The sequence below is a fragment of the Acomys russatus genome, chromosome 31 (assembly GCF_903995435.1).
Source record: "Acomys russatus chromosome 31, mAcoRus1.1, whole genome shotgun sequence".
In the NCBI taxonomy this organism is placed as follows: Eukaryota; Metazoa; Chordata; class Mammalia; order Rodentia; family Muridae; genus Acomys; species Acomys russatus.
In genome coordinates, this window is record NC_067167.1 from 13,183,223 (window position 1) to 13,202,683 (window position 19,461).

The following is a 19,461-nucleotide window of genomic DNA, read 5'->3' on the forward strand; positions in this document are numbered from 1 at the left end:
AAAAGGCATGCTAGGATGTAATTTATGGGACCGGAGAGATGGCTCAGCAGTTAAGAACATTTCCCAAGGACTTGAGTTCAGGTCCCAGCACCCACACTGGGTGGCTGATAACTGCGTGTAATTCCGGCTCCAGGGATCTGATTTATTCTGGCTTTCACCGTCACTCTCACATGTGCTTATGCACACATGGACACACAGGTGCATAAGATGAAAATGCAACCATCTCTTCAAAGAGATACAATTTATGTCCTAGTTTCTCAGAAATCTTATTAGAAGGTTAAGATTCCTTAGAACGTGAACATATATTTATAATGTATTCTGTTTCTCTCGTCACAATATCACGCTGCAGCTGTACCTGGTGGTCCGGCTACATTTTGGACAGTGTGATTTACCGTTTATCGTTATTTTGCATCATATCTGTTTCCTGTAAGCTATTCCTCACTGATTTTTTTTTCCAAGACAGTGTTTCTCTTTGTAGCCTTGCGTGGCTGTCCTGGACTCCCTTTGTAGACCAGGGTGATCTTGAACTCACAGTGATCTGCCCACCTCTGCATCCCTGAGTGCTGGGTTTAAAAGGCCACACTGCTTTTTAAATAGTCACTTATTTTTCTTATTTATTACTCTTGGTTTAATCTCATGAAAAAATAAATTTAGGTCCTTCTGTTATAGGCATTCTTCCTATTGGTGATTTTTTAAAAAAAAAAAGACCTAAGTATCAACTTTAGTTTGTAACTGTGTATATGCTAGTGTTTTTGCCTCACTTTACACACGTGTCTGTGCCAGGTTTCACTTAATGAATCACTAGAATTTGTGTCTAAATGCAGCCAAATGAAACAACTTTTGCTTAGAATCCTGTTTTGTATTGTTTTATAGAAAGCTCAGAATAATAGAAACTAATAATTGTCAATCAGTTCTTTTTGAGATTATTTCATTGAAGGTTTTTATTCTGAAAATTGGGTGGATTTTAAATATAGAAGCTGATAGCAGGCGAGCTGTGCTGAGCCTACAGGGAGTTGTACTCTTTAGATCACTTCCTGAGCTTGTTTGTAGTTGTGATACAGTACTGTATTTAAGTTGCTAGCCCCATTACCCACATACCCACATTACCTCACTCATTTCAGTTCTCTCTGGGGTGATATAAAAAACCCCAAATTTATCTTGGTACATGATAACTTTAGTTTCTGGAAACAGGGAGTTTGCTTATAGCTTCAGCTTTTACTTCCAGCTGACTCCTAGATATGGGTTATCTGGAAAGGCAGCTCATTCACAAAACGGGAGGAGGTGATGATGTAACTTTTTATTGACGTTATTTAACTCATTCATTTAATGAAGTAAGATATGTATTGTCCAAACGCATTCTATGAAGTAATTTTATTGGTTAGTCAAAGCTCTGGGTATATGTGAGTGTGTGCACTTGTGTGAGTACGTGTGTGTGTGTGTGTGTGTACGCACGCGCGCACACGTGTGTATGCGCGTGTGTGCGCATGTGTGTGTGTGTATATGTTTGTGTGTGTGTTTTGGGAGGGTGTCTGAGTATTTTATAAGTAAGTGAAATAGTGTGTCAACTATGTAAGCCCTTAATTCCAATCTTAAATCATAGTGCCTTGAATGACTGTTTAAAATGCCAGCTAGTCTCTAGGAAATGTTCATAGTTACCTGATAAAATCCATGTCGTTCAGCCTATTTTCTTTTCTGTTGTTTTCTTTTATTTTCTGTTTACTTTCTTCTCAGGGACATAGTTCTCAAACTCCTTCAGTATGAGGCATCAACCAATGTAGCAGACAACAAAGGGTACTTCCCCATCCATCTGGCTGCCTGGAAAGGAGATGTGGACATTGTGAAGATTCTCATTCACCACGGACCTTCACATTCCAGAGTCAATGAACAGGTGCACTGGTCGAATGTTTGTTCATGCCGTAATTTGCTCTCAAGGTTTGGAAAGGCAAAGCCACATTGAGAAATTGATTGTTGTTATCTTTACTCTGGCAAAAATCAATGTACTGCTGAATTGCCTGAAGGAGAAATTTGAACAATTCTTTGTGTTTGGACATTATGCACAGACCCCATGAGTTTGTTTATCATGCACAGACTCCATGGGTTTGGACATGATGCACGGACTCTGTGGGTTTGGACATGATGCACGGACTCCGTGGGTTTGGACACGATGCACAGACAGTAAAGCATTTGGGAAGATAGTCCATTAAAAATAAAACCCCCACATATAAGAAATCATGGTAAAGTTTTTGCCTGCCTTATTGAATCATCCATTTTATATCTATTGAATATTTAAAGGTAGAGCAGTGTTCATGTTTGCAATGAGAACTAGTGTTCCTTAATAAAATTTTAAATGCTTAAACAACATTTATCGTGATCATTTGCACCATGCTGTCTGTTTACATAGCTTCTTCCCAGTTAAGTACACTTTTTGGGAGTCAGTATGTAAAATAGAGCATGAGTAGTTTCTGGACGTATAGAAAGTCAAAGTTTTCCTCTAAACACACACGCACGCACACACACACACACACACGCATGCACGCACGCACGCACACACACACACACACACACACCCCAAAGATGTCTAGAGCAAGTTGAGCACCACAGAGCATTATAGAAAGTCAAATTTGTCCTGTAAAGACACACACACACACACACACACACACACACACACACACACACACACCCCAAAGATGTCTAGAGCAAGTTGAGCACCACAGAGCATTATAGAAAGTCAAATTTGTCCTCTAAAGACACACACACACACACACACACACACACACACACACACACACACACACACACACACACACACACACACACACACACCAAAGATGTCCAGAGCAGATTGAGCGCCACAGAGCATTATATAATTATGGCAGATAAAGTCAGAAAATTTGTAAGATCATAGTATCTGTATTGCAGACAATGAACATATTTAGAAAGGAATTCGACTCCGGACATTAAAACTGATAAGAATGCATTTTTTTTTTTTGAGAGTGTAAAATATGGCCTCCTAATACAGAGTAACAGACATCTTGAGCTCTGCATGCCCCCTACTGTTTCCATTTTGTAAAAGTATATTTGAAAGCCAGCATGCAGTCCAACAATTGAATTACAACCACAGTATTAAGCTGCAGCTTGGCGCTCATCCAATGCCAACGTAAATAGATTACTGTAGGGCAAACGCTTCTAATTAAAGGACAATTACCATATTGTTCAAATAGCTATAGATTTTGCAGACTTTTGCTTGACATTAAGAGTAAATAAGAATGCCGAGTAACACTAGCTTTAAACAACAAAGGCAAAAAGAAACACTTTGACCAAATGCAACGTTGAAAGAACTAATCAGTAAAAAGCATTTTATTTGTTGGAGAAGTATCTCATTAGTTTTTACGACAATAAAATTTTGTGTTCGTAATGTGAGAAAAATGTAGGATTTCAAAATTAGGCTTCATTCAAGTCTTTTTTAAAATGACAGACACGGCTGTCTTTATCATCATACCAGGCTAAAAGAAAATTTGTGAGAATCCTTTTCTGTTCCTGAGAAACCAGAATTTAGATTATTTACCAGATGAGCCATCTGGTGGTTATTCTTAAAACTGTCTGCATGGTGCAAAGCCAGCCTCAAAAAACAAGGTAGAAAACCACCCAAGGTTAAAAGACAGGGTGTTATTTTATATGAACAAAATGGTTTTTATTTTTAAGTGACAAAAAAAAAAAAAAAAAAAAAAAAAAAAAAAAAAAAAAAAAAAAAAAAAAAAGAACCATACAGTGGTCGTTTATAGTTGAAAGTCGAACTTTCTAAAGTGGAGTAACTACATAGGTATAATTCGAGAGAAACACTTGCTTTTGGTAATATCGAACATTGATCAAATTATGAAAAAATACTCCTTTTAAGGAGATTGGAATAGGAAATTCTTTTTTTTTTTTTTTTTTTTTTTTCCATTTCTATTACTGCGTGCTGTGGTTTTGTTGGGGACAGATTGAACACTCCTTGAGACTGTTTTGTCATTGGTGGTGTATGTACCTGCCCAAGCGTGTGCATGTGTGTGTGTGGATGTGTGTGTTTGGATGCGTGTGCATGCTTGAGTGTGCCCTGGTACACATGCACTTGTGTGAGTGCGCATGTGGAACCAGAGGCAGCTTTTGCTTCTCTGCTGCTCTCTGGTTTGTGTGGGACCCAGGGCTCACTCCTTAGATCCTTTGGCTGGTTGATGAGCCCAGGGATCCTCCTGTCTCTGCTTTCTCAGCACCCTTTGCCATCACGCCTGACTTTTTATTTTTATTTTTTTAACCGTGGGCTGTGAGTGTAGAGCTTAGGTCTCCATTACTGTGCACAAGCACTCTGCCAACTGAGCTGCTAGCACCTTCTCGAGATTTTCATTCTGAACCTGCCCAACCCCCTGCATGCTACACCATTACTAATGAGAGAGTCAGATGTGCAGACCTTATTCTTACAAGTAACTTGGATTTCTGTGCCCCCAACGGCACAGAAATCCTCTAGCTGATTAGAAACTTTTATGTATTTAAACAATAGCAGGAGGAATGAAAATCAACATCTACTGAGGACTAAAGGAAATCAGTCACTGTTCTAAGTACTTCCACCTGGACAGTGTTAACTTAATTCATAATGGTACTTAATAAGCGGAAGTGTAATTATCTTTCCTATTTCATGGCTGAAAAACCGAGCTCAGTTAAGCTAAATAGCTTGGATAAGGCCACATGCTGTTGGAGGACCCGACGTGAAGACTTGTCCTCTAAGGCCAGGTCTTTTTTTTTTTTTATTAATTTATTCTTGTTACATCTCAATGTTTATCCCATCCCTTGTATCCTCCCATTCCTCCCCCTCCCCCATTTTCCCATTATTCCCCTCCCCTATGACTGTTCCTGAGGGGGATTACCTCCCCCTATATATTCTCATAGGGTATCAAGTCTCTTCTTGGCTACCTGCTGTCTTTCCTCTGAGTGCCACCAGGTCTCCCCCTCCAGGGGACATGGTCAAATGTGAGGCACCATAGTATGTGAGAAAGTCATATCACACTCTCCACTCAACTGTGGAGAATATTCTGACCATTGGCTAGATCTGGGAAGGGGTTTAAAGTTTACCTCCTGTATTGTCCTTGGCTGATGCCTTAGTTTGAGCGGGACCCCTGGGCCCAAATCTGCCTATCATATTGTTCTACTTGTAGATTTCTAGGACCCTCTGTATCCTTTTATTTTGCTATTCTCCCATGCGTCTCTCATTTAGAGTCCCAATAGGATGCCTTCCCCTCTGTCCCAGTTTCTTATACGCTAATGTTGTCATCCCAGGTCCTGTTACTTATAGACAGTTTCCTGTGACGAGCGTTGTGCGAACCCCCAGCATCTGCATCACCATACTAATTCCTGTCATGCATAGCCTGGTGACGGAGAGGTCATCATTCCTGCTGTCTGAATGGGGCCATGACCTCAGGGAAGAATTTACCCATAATGCATCTGTTAAGAAATGAAGTCAATGTTTAAAAAGGGCTTTCAGATCCAAAGCCAGCTACACAGTCGTGACATTGGAATTCTGCACCGTAGTTAGTGTTTCGTTGTGATTTTTGAAAAGGATCTTTGATGTCTTGTATGGTTGCCCCCCCCCTTCCCCATGTAGGGTACACTGGTGTCCAGTATCCCTGATGGGAACCTCTGTACGAATGTTCCCATAAATCACTTCAGATTTTCTTTTGGGAAGCATTTGTAAGCAGTTTAACGTCAAGACGGTTCTGTTGTTACTTGAGGAAAGTGCTGATCTAATGTTTATGTCATGTTTTACTAGTCACCAAGAGACTTGTTTTTAAAAACCAATCTCATTTAATGCTTTTATCATACTTTGGCTGTGTGGCCGCATAGTGCCAGAGTTTATCTGTCCTTCCGTGATTCACTCCATGGTCCTTGTTTGCATCGTTGCTTTTGTACTTTGGGTCATTGAGTAAAATAAGGGTTACTTGAATGCAAGTTCTGCAGTAGCACATTGGATCTGGTAGATGAGATGATCGTTAAGTGTGGCCGAGGATGACTCATGTCAGGAGTGAGACAGAGTGGAATGGCTCAGGATTCCACCATGCTCAGATCAGCATGTGATTCTAAACTTAGGAATTATTTCTGGAATTTTCCATTTAACATTTCAGACCTTAGCTGAGCGTACGTAGCTGAGATTGTGGATTATAATATTATTGCTTGGTAGAAACTATAAAATTTTAATAATACTCGTTAGCAGAACATGTTTTTCTATGTCATATTTTTATGCTTTAAGATAAGCTTGGGGATCCTGCCAAGATTTATAAAACATCTACATTAAAAATATTAGGGATCCGTTTAAAAAATAATTCAGTCAGTTCTTGCATTTTAATGTTTTTAAGGATCCCCTACTTTCCGGGTGCAGTGGCGCACACCTGTAATCGATTGCAGCGCTCGGGAGGCAGAGAGAGGTGGATCTCTGTGAGTTTGAGGCCAGCCTGGTGGTCTACACAATGAGTCCAGGACAGCCAGCGCTATTACACAGAGAAACCCATTCTCAAAAAAACCAAACCAAGCCACTTCCTTTTGTTATAGTATCTTAAGTTTTCAGAGGCTGGCTGTTTGGTTAAAAATGAAGAATTCGGAACATTTAAAGAATGTTCTTCATAGATTTTCCAACAATTATTAATCAACAAGCGATCATAGCCCTACTCATTTTAAATTAGATGTTTTCTTTTTAGACCGTTAGTGAGTGTGAATACAAGTGTATAATCTTGCCCGTTTAAAAGGACCACAGTTGTAGCCTCCACTGATAAGAAAGCCCAAGGATATGTTGATTGTGCATAAAAACCTGTGAGCATTGTATCCTAAATAGGTCTTTAATGATGGAGATGATGTCTCCTGAGATTTGAATAGCACTAATTGGTATTATTAGAAGACCTTACAAGGTTGCTCTTATTTTCTAGGCTAAGGGCTATGGAAAAGGAGAAAGATCTTTGAGGACTCATTACTTTATAATTGGCCTTTCTCTTTCTCAGAGAGAGAGAGAGGGAGGGAGAGAGAGAGAGAGAGAGAGAGAGAGAGAGAGAGAGAGAGAGAGAGAGGGAGAGAGAGAGAACAGCTTGAAAAATGAGATGCAGTCCTTTTTTAGACCAACGGAAAATTGGGTTGGTCAGGAAGCAGATTTTTATGTCATATTTTCATGTATCAAAGTAATAAGCCTGGGGTTCTTTTCAAGCCTGTAGAACAGTCAGATTTAAAAAATTAGGAAGTCTAAAACTGTTCGTAGTCAGCCTCCGTAAATGAGGACAGAAATTACAGCAAGACAGCCAAATTAAGCGCAAGGTTAATTCTTGCAGACAACAGAAGAAGAAGCATCTTCAGGTGGATTCTTTCCCATCTGCCTGACCCTAGCTTTCACCCACTGTCTTCAAAGAGTAGGGTTGCATGTGTGTGTGTGTTTAACCTCCCACTGCCCCGTTTTGATACTAGAGCCACAAAATTAGAAGCTCTTTCTAGTGCATCCCACCACACCACAGCACTCTTCTAAGCTTTCAAATCTTCCCTTTAGGTGCTTAGTGTACTGGTTTGCGTTTTTCTTCGACCCAGTGCAAACCTGAGGTGGTTTTGGGTTTCAGTTGTCCTCCTCTGTTTGCTTTGGGAGGAGCTAGCATGTAAGAAGCAGTTCCTCTTAGCTCAACGCTCTTTGAGTCAAGTCTCTGGAGTATTCTAGGATGTATTTAGAGCGTCTTTGGCAGTGTAGCTGCAGTGGGTAGCAGTGAGAACATAGGCTTTAGGCATTGCCAGGTACCAAAGGATCCACTTCTTCTTAGATGTAGAGTGACGTTTTCCAATTTCAGTCTCCTTACCCGTGAAGCAGGTTAATACCAAACCTGTAAGATTTTTATAACCGTTAATGAGACAGTGTCTGTACACTTTGTAGTTGTTCGGCAGGAGTGTGTAGTCTCCGGGCCTGGGATACTTGGTTCAAATCCCGAGCTCCATGTCCCTTCACATCACCGTCTTCAGTGGGGCCAGAGCAGTTGTACGGAAGGGACGTGAGCTGTCACATGACTCTCAGCTGCACATTAAAGTTGTCGCTGCTGCAGCATGGGCTTTGGGAAACACGGAGACTTGAAAGCAGGGTCTCTTTAACTTCATGCTACCATCACACCCCACGCCATGTTCAGTTACTTGGTGCCTCAGTTGCCTCGCCCTGCAGGTGACGGAGGGTAATGGTAGGGATAGTCCCCGTCTTATAATGAGGGCTAAGTGAGTGAAAGCGTGACCTGCGACTGTGCCCGATGCCTAGTGAGGATGAAATGATGAAGGCTGTGGTAATGGCAGCCGATCTTTCTCTCTAGAGTCCTAATTTAGGATTTCACTTTTGCTGTTAACATTTCTTGTTCATAGCTCTCCTGACCGACTCTGACACCTCCTGACCCTACTAAGAGCCCCACCTAAGCAGTGCCAAAGGCCAAAATTGTCTGAAGGGTCAATTTGCCTTGTAACTGAATTCATTAAAAAAATCTTGTTAAATTTTTAGAAAAATCTCATTGGTTTTTCAGTAGGAATTCTCCTTCTCCTCCTCCTCCTCCGCCTCCTCCTTCTTCTCCTTCTCCTCCTTCTCCTCCTCCTCCTCCTCCTTCTAGCTGCAAATGCTCTAGTATCCTAGGCGACTGGCCTGGGTGTGGTCCTAGTCCTTCTTATATGTGTTTTCCAAAGTATTCTATCATCTTATCCTAGGGATGAGATCCTTCGTTCTTTCTGCAAAGAAGAGACTGTAATGATTTATATTTATTACTTAGCATATTTGTAATAAAAAGCAGTGGTTTCTGTTTATTTAAAATAAATAGCTTTTCCCTAAGTCTGTCATCACCAAGTGTTTATCATCTCAACTCTTTTGTCTGCAAAGTCAGTCATTGAAAGAATGCTATAGTTGTTATTAATCTTACTTACTGGCAAATGCCACGGAGGCACATACAGTGGAGGGTATGCTGTCCATCTGGACCCAGCAGGGCCACTGACTAGCATGGCTAAATCATCACTCTGGGAGCTGGACTCTGTGATGGAGATAAAAGTGTGTTTTTTTTTTTTTTTTTCCACATTGGTGATGAAACAAAAACATGATTTTGATGCAATAAGTGATAAATACTTTAATCAAACAGAAAATTCAATTAGATGTACTAACTAACTAGAGTATGCTTAAATTTACATTTTCAAATGTGCCAAGTTTCACATTATTTTATTTTTTTTTAGATTTTTTTTTGATAGCTAGTTAAATTTCTGAAGACGTGTCTTTCGTATCTTCACCTTCAATAGAACAACGAGAATGAGACCGCCTTACACTGTGCAGCTCAGTATGGACACTCCGAAGTGGTTGCCGTCCTCCTGGAAGAGCTCACGGACCCTACGATTAGGAACAGCAAACTCGAAACCCCGCTGGACTTGGCAGCGCTCTACGGACGGCTGAGAGTCGTGAAGATGATCATCAGCGCCCATCCGAACCTAATGAGCTGTAACACGCGGAAGCACACGCCGCTTCACCTCGCGGCCCGCAATGGCCACAAAGCGGTTGTGCAGGTTCTGCTGGAGGCGGGCATGGATGTGAGCTGTCAAGTGAGTCTTTAAGCTGTGTGGTTAAAGGTGATGCCGCTGTACCACGTGCTTCCGGGAGCATGGGGGCGGGGACTTAAAGCATCCCTTTTTAACATGGTGATAATTAGAGGGCTGAGGTTTATTAGCAGATGGAAGTCATCATGGGTGATTATTTTCTTTTTCTGGTGTTTCACCCATAGCCTGACATACTTAGAATGCTAGACAAAAACATAGTGAATGAATTTAACATTTTCATTTGTTTTATTCTTTTAAGATTTGTTTATTTTTATTTTATGTGTCTGAGCCTTTTGGCTGTGTTATTTGTACATGCCTGGTGTGGGACATTTGAACCCCTGGAACTGGAGTTATATATCGTTGTAAGTTGCCATATGGGTGCTAGGAACCAAACCTGTCCTTAATGGCTGAGCCATGTCTCCAGCCCAAGCTCTTAATACGCCTAGTATACTCACAGTGCTAAGCGTACTGACCCATTTAGAATCCAGTGGTCCAAAAATGTCCTGTAGGGTGGAGTACTATTAATTTCCAGTAAACAGATTAGGAATTAGATTTAAAATTTTGTCTCGGTCACAGCTGATAAAACCAGAAAGTGAGCTTAGATTTACTGATTAAGTTGTAGGCCTCTTTCAACATAATTTACCATCTCTTACAAACTAGTGACCAATCACTATGCTCAAGGAGACTCAGAAAAAATGTATTGAAAAAAATTCGAGTTGAATGTTTCAAAACATTACTTTGTGTGGATGAATATATTTGTATGCATACACAGTGTGTGTGTGTGTGTGTGTATATGTGTGTGTGTGTGTGTGTGTGTGTGTGTGAGAGAGAGAAAGAGAGAGAGAGAGAGAGAGAGAGAGAGAGAGAGAGAGAGAGAGAGAGAGAGAACGAACACACAAACTGACTGGGAATGGTGTGGACTTTTGAAACCTCAGAGCTCATCCCTCCCATGAGGGTGCCACATCCCCAGCAACAGGGCGACACCTCCGAATCCTTTCCAAACAGTTCCACCTACCGGGAACCAATCATTCAAAAATACACAAGGCTGTGGAGGCCGTTATTATTCAAACCACAACACAAGTGCAGCATGCAGGACTCACGGCTAAGTGAGACCTGGGAGCACAGCTTTTCTCTAGCACAGCACCTTATGGCTCTGTGAAAGCCAACCAACACAAGGGAAGTTTCCGGCTCAGTTCTAGCTTAATCTCTATTATTTCTGCCCACAAAACCATATGGTGTCTGGGTTCTTTTTTCTTTTTCTTTTTTCCTGTCTATTGTGTCAGTTGTAAATCAGATAACCTGTCTCTTTCAGAGGATGGGTGGACATTATATGAGGTGATAGGCAAGATTTTTTTTTTAAAAATGTGTCTATCAATATCTACTTGGTCACATGGCAGCAGTGTGATTCTAAGAAGGAAAGAGAAAAGGAGATAGCCAAGGCCTCTTGAGACCCGTGCTTAGTCCCAGTGCCTGGCTGCTCCTGTCATGTTTGATTGACCAGACCAAATTACAAAGGTCATTTAAATTCTTTGGAGTGGTAAAATGGTCTCCACCTGTAGACTAGTGTACATCATTAGTTATAAAAGGAGTTTCAATAGTCACAAAGAAATAGATGAGGCCAGTCTCACATGCAACTTACAAATTCCACATAGAAATAGTGTTCCACTATGGAGTTACTAGGAGTTGTGTTTTTTTAAAGTTTTACATTCTTTTTAAAAAATATATTTTATTAATTTATTCATATTACATCTCAATGGTTATTCCATCCCTTGTATCCTCCCATTCCTCCCTCCCTCCCATTTTCCCCTTACTCCCCTCCCCTATGACTGTAAATCAGGGGTACCTCCTCCCCCTGTATATGCTTATAGGGCATCAAGTCTCTTCTTGGTGGCCTGCTATCCTTCCTCTGAGTGCCACCAGGCCTCCTCATCCAGGGGATGTTCGTGTGAAAGTCAGACCCCACTCTCCACTCAACTGTGAAGAATGTCCTGTCCATTGGCTAGATCTTGGTAGGGGTTCAAAGTTTACTGCCTATATTGTCCTTGGCTGATGCCATAGTTTAAGCAGGACCCCTGGGCGCAGATCCACCCGTCATAATGTATGGCCATACCATCCTGAATGCGCCCGATCTCGTCTGATCTCGGAAGCTAAGCAGGGTCGGGCCTGGTTAGTACTTGGATGGGAGAACGTTACTAGGAATTGTACAGAAGTTAAATTATGTGTTCCTCAGCTGTTAGGGTTAGTACCATTGCTCAGACCACTTTATAAAATACATTCACTGGTGGAGCATGAAGGTACACACTTGATACCTTAGTGCTTAGAGGACAAGGTAGAAGGATCCTAAGTTCAAAGTCAGGGCCTGAGCTACACAGTGAGATTCTGCTTCAAAAATTGGGAGGATGACTTACTGCCTTAAAAAAATATTTTTGTTTTATGTGGATGGTGCTTTGCCTGCATGAATGTCTGTGCACCATGTGTATGCAGTACCTGTGGAGGCCAGAAGAGGGTGCCAGATTCCTCTGGAATGGAGTTAGAGAGGGTTGTGTGTTGCTCTGTGGGTCCTGGACACCGAACCTAGGCATTCTGTAAAAGCAACAAGTTTTTAACTGTAGAACATTCTCCAGGCCCCACTTACTGCCTTTTTTTTAAAATAAAGATTTTTAACTTTATTGCTCAAACTAACCAAAATTTCCCATTGGATTAACTCCTTTAAAAAAAAAAATCAGATAGTGTCTGCTGGTATGTCAGTGGCTGGGAGTAAACTTTACCTGACTTACAGATTTAATGTTCATTGCGTTGCTGCGGTCAGCCAGCTGAAGATTAGTGGTGTTAAAGTTAATTCATTTGGGTTGAATGTGTTTGTCTTCCATAGTATGTGTGTGTGCGCGCGCGCGCACGTGTGTGCGCATGCATTTACGCGTGCAGCATGGGGTTTACATATGTGTGCATGTATGTACGGGTGCCCTGGCTTATGCTGGCCTGTGTATAGGCTGGAAGTGGGTGTTGCCATGGCCTCTTCACTTCTTTCTCCTCCTCATTTGTTGTTATGGAACCTGGGGCTTCCTGTCTCAGCAGACCAGCTGGCTAATGGCTAATAAGCCCCCAGAGAGACCTGCCTCTGCTGCTCCCACATCTAGGGCTGAGCTCCCCACCTCCAGCTTGCACATCATGTATATTGAGGCTATGATCTCAGGCCCTCATGACTTTGAGCCGTTTTCCCAGTCCTTCCATATGTGCTTGAAACGCTGCGTTTGTGTTAGTATTTTCCCTGGAAATTTTCTTTTCTGCAGTTTTTTTCTCTCTAAGCAATTCTAAATTACAGCCCGTTTGAGCTACTAAACAAAACCGCTTTGATTTCTGTTTGTTTGGCTGAATTTCACACTGGTCGACTATTTGACTGTTCTTTGAATTGATTAGGGATAGAAGTGTTTTGAGTGATTTTTTTTTCATCATGGAACGTTTGCATGTAAATAATGAAGCATTCTGCTGGTCGGACCAAAGACCACATGTGAAGTTTATTTAAGTTCTGCATATACTTTATACATGGAGCCTGAAGGTGATTTCAGACCTGCATTTGACTGTCGGCTGTCATGAGGAGGCTGTCTCATGCTATTCACGACATCATGTCAATCCTTACATTTTTTTAGATTTTGAAGTATTTAATAATTTGAATTTTCATATTCAACGTCCAGCCTGTTTTATATTTACTTATAAATGCTTAGTCTTAAAAAATTAATAAAGTCAGCATTATTAACAAAGTAGGGATGAACTCACATTTTTTTAATGTAAGCAATTTATTCAGATTACATCTCAATTGTTATCCCTTCACTTGTATCTTCCTGTCCCCACCCCCTTTCACCCTACTCCGCTCCACTAGGTCTGTAACAGAAGGGGACCTCCTTCCCCACCATATGATCACAGCCTATCAGGTCTCATCCTGGCAGTCTGCTTCCTCTTCCTCTGAGTGCCACCAGGCCTCCCCACCAAGGGGGAAGTGGTCAAATAGGGGGCACCAGGAACTCACAATATTTTATTTGCATTATCGTTCTTTTCTATAGTGATTTTAAACTTGAAATCTGGTAACTAGGACCCTCTGAGTCCTTCTATTTTCCCATTCTCCCTTGATTCTCTCACCTAGAGTCCCAATAGGATGTCCTCCCCTCTGTCCCATTTCCCTGGTAAGTGAAGATTTTCTTGGGACATGCCCCTTGGGCTAGTGTCCAGTTATAAGTGAGTATATACCATTTGAGTCTTTCTGCTTCTGGGTTAACTCACTCTTTATGAGCATTTCTAGTTCAATCCATTTGTCCACAAATTTTGGGAATTCCTTGTTTTTAATAGCTGAGTAGTATTCCATAGTGTAAATGTACCACAGTTTCTTTATCCATTCTTCTACTGAGGGACATTTAGGCTGTCCCCATGTTCTGGCTATTATGAATAAGGCTGCTATGAACATGGTTGAGCAAATCTTCTTGTTGTGTGCTGGAGCATCTTCTGGGTATATTCCAAGGAGAGGAATAGCTGGGTCTTGAGGAAGCCCTATTCCCAGTTTTCTGAGATAGCACCAGATAGATTTCCAAAGTGGCTGTACTAGTTTGCACTCCCACCAACAATGAAGGAGTGTTCCTCTTTCTCCACATCCTTGCCAGCTATGGCACCAGCCAAGGAGTAAACTTCGAACCCCTACCCAGATCTACCCAATGGACAGGACATTCTTCACAGTTGAGTGGAGAGTGGGGTCTGACTTTCATACGAGCTCTGGTGCCCCATATTTGACCACATCCCCTGGATGAGGAGGCCTGGTGGCACTCAGAGGAAGGATAGCAGGCCACCAAGAAGAGACTTGATGCCCTATGAGCATATACAGGGGGAGGAGGTCTCCCTCAGTCACAGTCATAGGGGAGGGGAGTAAGGGGAAAATGAGAGGGAGGGAGAAATGGGAGGAGGATACAAGGGATGGGATAACCATTGAGATGTAATATGAATAAATTAATAAACTATATTTAAAAATCTGGTAACTAGAAAGCAAAAGTTGTTTATTATGCTACTGATTTGACTGCACATCTCTCTTGAAAATTTCTTTTGTTAAATTTTGAAGAGTTAAAGGACTAGCACAATATTAAGACAATTACACTTTATGTGAATATTCAGTAAAATGAAATTAAAATTGTTCAAAGTCAATAATCAAAAGTATGTTACCATAAAGGGAGCTGTTAAAATGAAAATTTGGATAAAGAACAGTTTGTTTCCAGTACCTTACAGTGGCAGGGGATGTGAGGTAAGTGCACATAATGACTATATAACCATTAAACAAACATTTTACTCTCTAATGTTTCTAATTTAAAAATATTCGCTACCTTTCAACACCTTTTTTTTCCTGCACTTTCTCTCATCTTACTTTTACATTTATTTTATGGAGAAAGAAGGAACAGCCACAAACTATACTACTTTTTTAACTTTAATTTTTAAAAATTTAGTATGTGTATGTGTACATGTGCATGCCATGGCACGTGTGGAGGTCACAGAACAGAGGTTCCGGGGGATTGAACTCAGGCTGTCAGGTTTGGCAGCAAGCACTTTGGTCCTCTGAGGCATCTCACAGACCTTCCTTTCCTTTCTGGTCCTCAACATTGCTTGTTTCCTAGGTTTCCTGTTGATGTTGCTTTGAAAAAAAAATTCCATAGACTGAGTAGCTTAAGTAAGAGGAATTAATTTTTCCCCCACAGGTTACAAAAAATCTAAGGCCAGGGTTTTATCCAATATTGCTCTTTGTAAGCAATCTCCTCTTGTTTTATTATTTTCTTCCTTCATGTGACCTTTCTTATGAATACAAATGGAGAGTGAATTTTTTGCTGTCATCTCATCTTTCGAGGACACTAGTCCCATTAGATTAGCACTTTACTCAAGATTTAACAACTTCCTTAAAAGCCTTATGTTCAAATAATCCCCTGTAAAGGTTAAATGTTAACATCAGGGTTGGTGGAGGAGGAGTGGGGTGAGGGGGGGGGGGGGGATAAGGTGGGGGGAGGCAAGGGGAAACAGCCTGCAGCAGAGTCTCTTTAGTTCATTTTCAGTATAGCAGCTAAAAATGGCCCCATTACATGAAGTCAGGTCGTTTCACTTTTCTACCCATACACCTTCATTGTTTTTCCATCTTACTCAGAGCAAGAGTCCAGAGTTCTTCATGTGGTGCACACAGTCCCGCATGGTTTGGTGTTACAAAGGAGACAGTTTGGTTGCTTGTAATTGAATTTGAAGGGCAAGAGAAATCTCTTAACCACTTAATTGAGGCTTCTTGCAGGGGAATAGTTCTAGAAAAATTTGAACGGTGAAACCATGTAGTGGACGGTTCAATAAGAAAAAGTGCAGGAAAGAGAAGAAACTGAAAACAGATTATTTAATGGACAAGCGCCCTGGGAAGCAGTTACAGGAGTAACAACAGCAGCCCAAATCACGTGTTCACTGTAAGCCTGCTGAGTGCGCCGCTGGGCCTTGCCTGTCACATGCGGGGGTGATAGCACCAGGAAAACAGAATTAAAAACTTCCAGTGAGAAGGGGGAGGAGTTTGGGGGAGCATGGGAAAGAGAAGTAAGACCTTGGGTGGAAGTTTGAGGCAGCGTCCTTGGTGCTCTGTTCAGCTTCCGGATAGTGGAAAGGTGCAGGTGTTGAGGGGGAGTGGAAGGGTCCAAGGAAGAGACTGAGGTTGGGGGTGCAGGAGGAGTGGTGGAGGCTCATGGCGAGCAAAACACAAGAGGAGGCAGAGAGCGATAGGGAACACAGGCAAGGATTAGCTTTAGTCGGGGAGAAAGGATGCTCCCTTTGAGATAGAATGGAGAAGGAGAAGGCAGGGAAAGACAGAAGCCTACAGTCCCCAAACAGGAGGAGGTGTGCATCCGCATTTTGATTGAGGGAAATGCTATTTCTGAGTCATTTGAACACTTGCCACATTCTCATATTGCAGTCCCCTGCCCAGCTTACACTATCTTTTTTAAAAACTTTAGCTGCTCTCCACATGTTTTCCTAAGTCTTTTGTCATTTGACACCTTCTTCTGAAGGCGCATTCTGCCCTGACGGTAGTTCTGGAAAGGTCGACACAGTGTCGGTGAACACACTTTAGGTAAGGGGCAGTTTTGTGCAGCCTGCACTCTCACCTGTGCGCAGGTGAGGATAGGTCTGACTGCAACTCAATGCCAAGTCCTAAACGTTATTGAAACATTAAGAGGTGTTCTTTAAAAATTTTATTTCGGTAATTTGATCAGGTAGTTCTGGTGTGAGTTTTGTAGATGACAATGTCATTTCGCAGTGTCAAGAGGTTAGGCACAGCAATAGTACTTAAAACAGCATGGTACTGGCACAGCAACAGGCTGGTTGATCAGTGGAATCGAATCGAAGACCCAGATATGAATCCACACACATATGGTCACTTGATTTTTGACAAAGAAGCCAAATCCATTCAATGGAAAAAGGATAGCATCTTCAACAAATGGTGCTGGTCTAACTGGAGGTCTATGTGTAAAAAAATGAAACTGGACCCATATTTGTCACCTTGCACAAAACTCAAATCCAAGTGGATTAAAGACCTCAACATAAAACCAGAGACACTAAGCCACTTAGAAGAAAAAGTGGGAAAGAGCCTGGAACATATTGGCACAGGAGACAACTTCCTGAACAGAACACCAACGGCCCAGGCCTTAATGTCAACCATTAATAAATGGGACCTCATGAGGCTGAGAAGCTTCTGTAAGGCAGGAGACACTGTCAAGAGAACAAAGAGACAGCCTACAGACTGGGAAAAAATCTTCACCAACCCTACATCTGACAAAGGTCTAATATCCAAAATATATAAAGAACTCAAGAAATTAAACACCACCAAACCGAATAACCCAATTGAGAAATGGGGCTTGGAACTAAACAGAGAATTCTCAACAGAGGAGTATCAAATGGCTGAGAAACACTTAAAGAAATGCTCAACCTCCTTAGTCATCAGGGAAATGCAAATCAAAACAACTCTGAGATTCCATCTTACACCCATCAGAATGGCTAAGATCAAAAATTCAAGCGACACCACATGCTGGCGAGGATGTGGGGAGAGAGGAACACTCCTTCATTGCTGGTGGGAATGCAAACTAGTACAGCCACTTTGGAAATCTATCTGGTGCTATCTCAGAAAAATGGGAATAGGGCTTCCTCAAGACCCAGCTATTCCACTCCTTGGAATATACCCAGAAGATGCTCCAGCACACAACAAGAAAATTTGCTCAACCATGTTCATAGCAGCCTTATTCATAATAGCCAGAACATGGAAACAGCCTAAGTGTCCCTCAGTAGAAGAGTGGATAAAGAAACTGTGGTACATATACACTATGGAATACTACTCAGCTATTAAAAACAAGGAATTCCCGAAATTTGTGGGTAAATGGATTGAGCTAGAAATGATCATAATGAGTGAGTTAACCCAGAAGCAGAAAGAATCAAATGGTATATACTCACTTATATCTGCATACTAGCCCAAGGGGCATGTCCCACAAAAGCCTTCACTTACCAGGAAACTGGGACAGAGGGGAAGGCATCCTATTGGGACTCTAAATGAGAGACGCATGGGAGAACAGCAAAATAAAAGGATCCAGAGGGTCCTAGAAATCTACAAGTAGAACAATATGATAGGCAGATTTGGGCCCAGGGGTCCCGCTCAAACTAAGGCACCAGCCAAGGACAATACAGGAGGTAAACTTTAAACCCCTTCCCAGATCTAGCCAATGGTCAGAATATTCTCCACAGTTGAGTGGAGAGTGTGATACGACTTTCTCACGTACTCTGGTGCCTCACATTTGACCATGTCCCCTGGAGGGGGAGACCTGGTGGCACTCAGAGGATGGACAGCAAGTAGCCAAGAAGAGACTTGATACCCTATGAGACTATATAGGGGGAGGTAATCCCCCTCAGGAACAGTCATAGGGGAGGGGAATAATGGGAAAATGGGGAGGGGAGGAATGGGAGGATACAAGGGATGGGATAAACATTGAGATGTAACAAGAATAAATTAATAAAAAAAAATTAAAAAAAAAAAAAAAAAGAGGTTAGGCACATGTGTGGAGCACAAAAAAGTACTGCTCTGCAGCTCATGAAGATGTTATGTCCGCTTGCAAAGACTAGGATGTTCTTACATTTGGAGCGTTTCTTTAATCCTGAGATAATATGAAAAACGTGCCATGCTGATAAATCATGAGTCTTACGCCTTATAATTCTTACCTGTGCATTTTTTTCCTGCTGTACCCTGCCACCACCATAAAATTATGACCATTGTTTCTGTTTTCTCCTGAAATCAAGATCTAGTCTTTCTTCATTCGGTCTCACTTGGAGGCCTTAGGAGGTTGTGATTGAAATGTTATTCAAGCTCTGACCTGCTCATACCCCTTTGTATGTGCTATTTCCCCATTTTCCCCTTTCCAACACCTGTGCCCTATGGTCTCCTTCTCTTGAATTCCTTCTCCCCACCTATGGGCCCTTTAACTTTCTTTGTTTCTGCAGTTGCTCCAGGTTCAGAGTTAGGATCCACATATAAGAGAGAGCATGCGGCATTTGCGTTTCAGGGTCTGGATTGCCTCACTCAGTATAATGTATCATCCATTTACCAGAAAATTTCTTTCTTTTTTTTTTTTCAGTAGAAAAGATTTGTTTATGTACTATACTTTTATCGTTTTATCATTTGTGGCATTTATATTATTTCAACTTCCTGGCAATTATGAGTAGCAATTTATATGGCCAATCAAGTATCTGTGGAGTAGGATGTTGAGTCCTTTGGGCATATGTCAAGGAGTGGTATAAGCAGTTCTTACATTTTATAACTTGTGGTGAAAATAGTGTACTTAT

At 41.6% G+C, this 19,461-nt stretch overlaps 1 protein-coding gene across 5 annotated transcripts in view; it reads left to right on the forward strand.

Moving 5' to 3' along the window:
* Anks1b (ankyrin repeat and sterile alpha motif domain containing 1B) overlaps nucleotides 1–19,461 on the forward strand; it is a 1,021,560-nt gene that overhangs the window by 137,674 nt on the left and 864,425 nt on the right. For all 5 annotated transcript variants that reach the window (XM_051139823.1, XM_051139820.1, XM_051139819.1 and 2 more), the window contains exons 3-4: nucleotides 1,732–1,888; nucleotides 9,301–9,597. In XM_051139823.1, coding sequence (XP_050995780.1) covers nucleotides 1,732–1,888; nucleotides 9,301–9,597 — 454 coding nt within the window. The remainder of the gene's footprint in view (nucleotides 1–1,731; nucleotides 1,889–9,300; nucleotides 9,598–19,461) is intronic.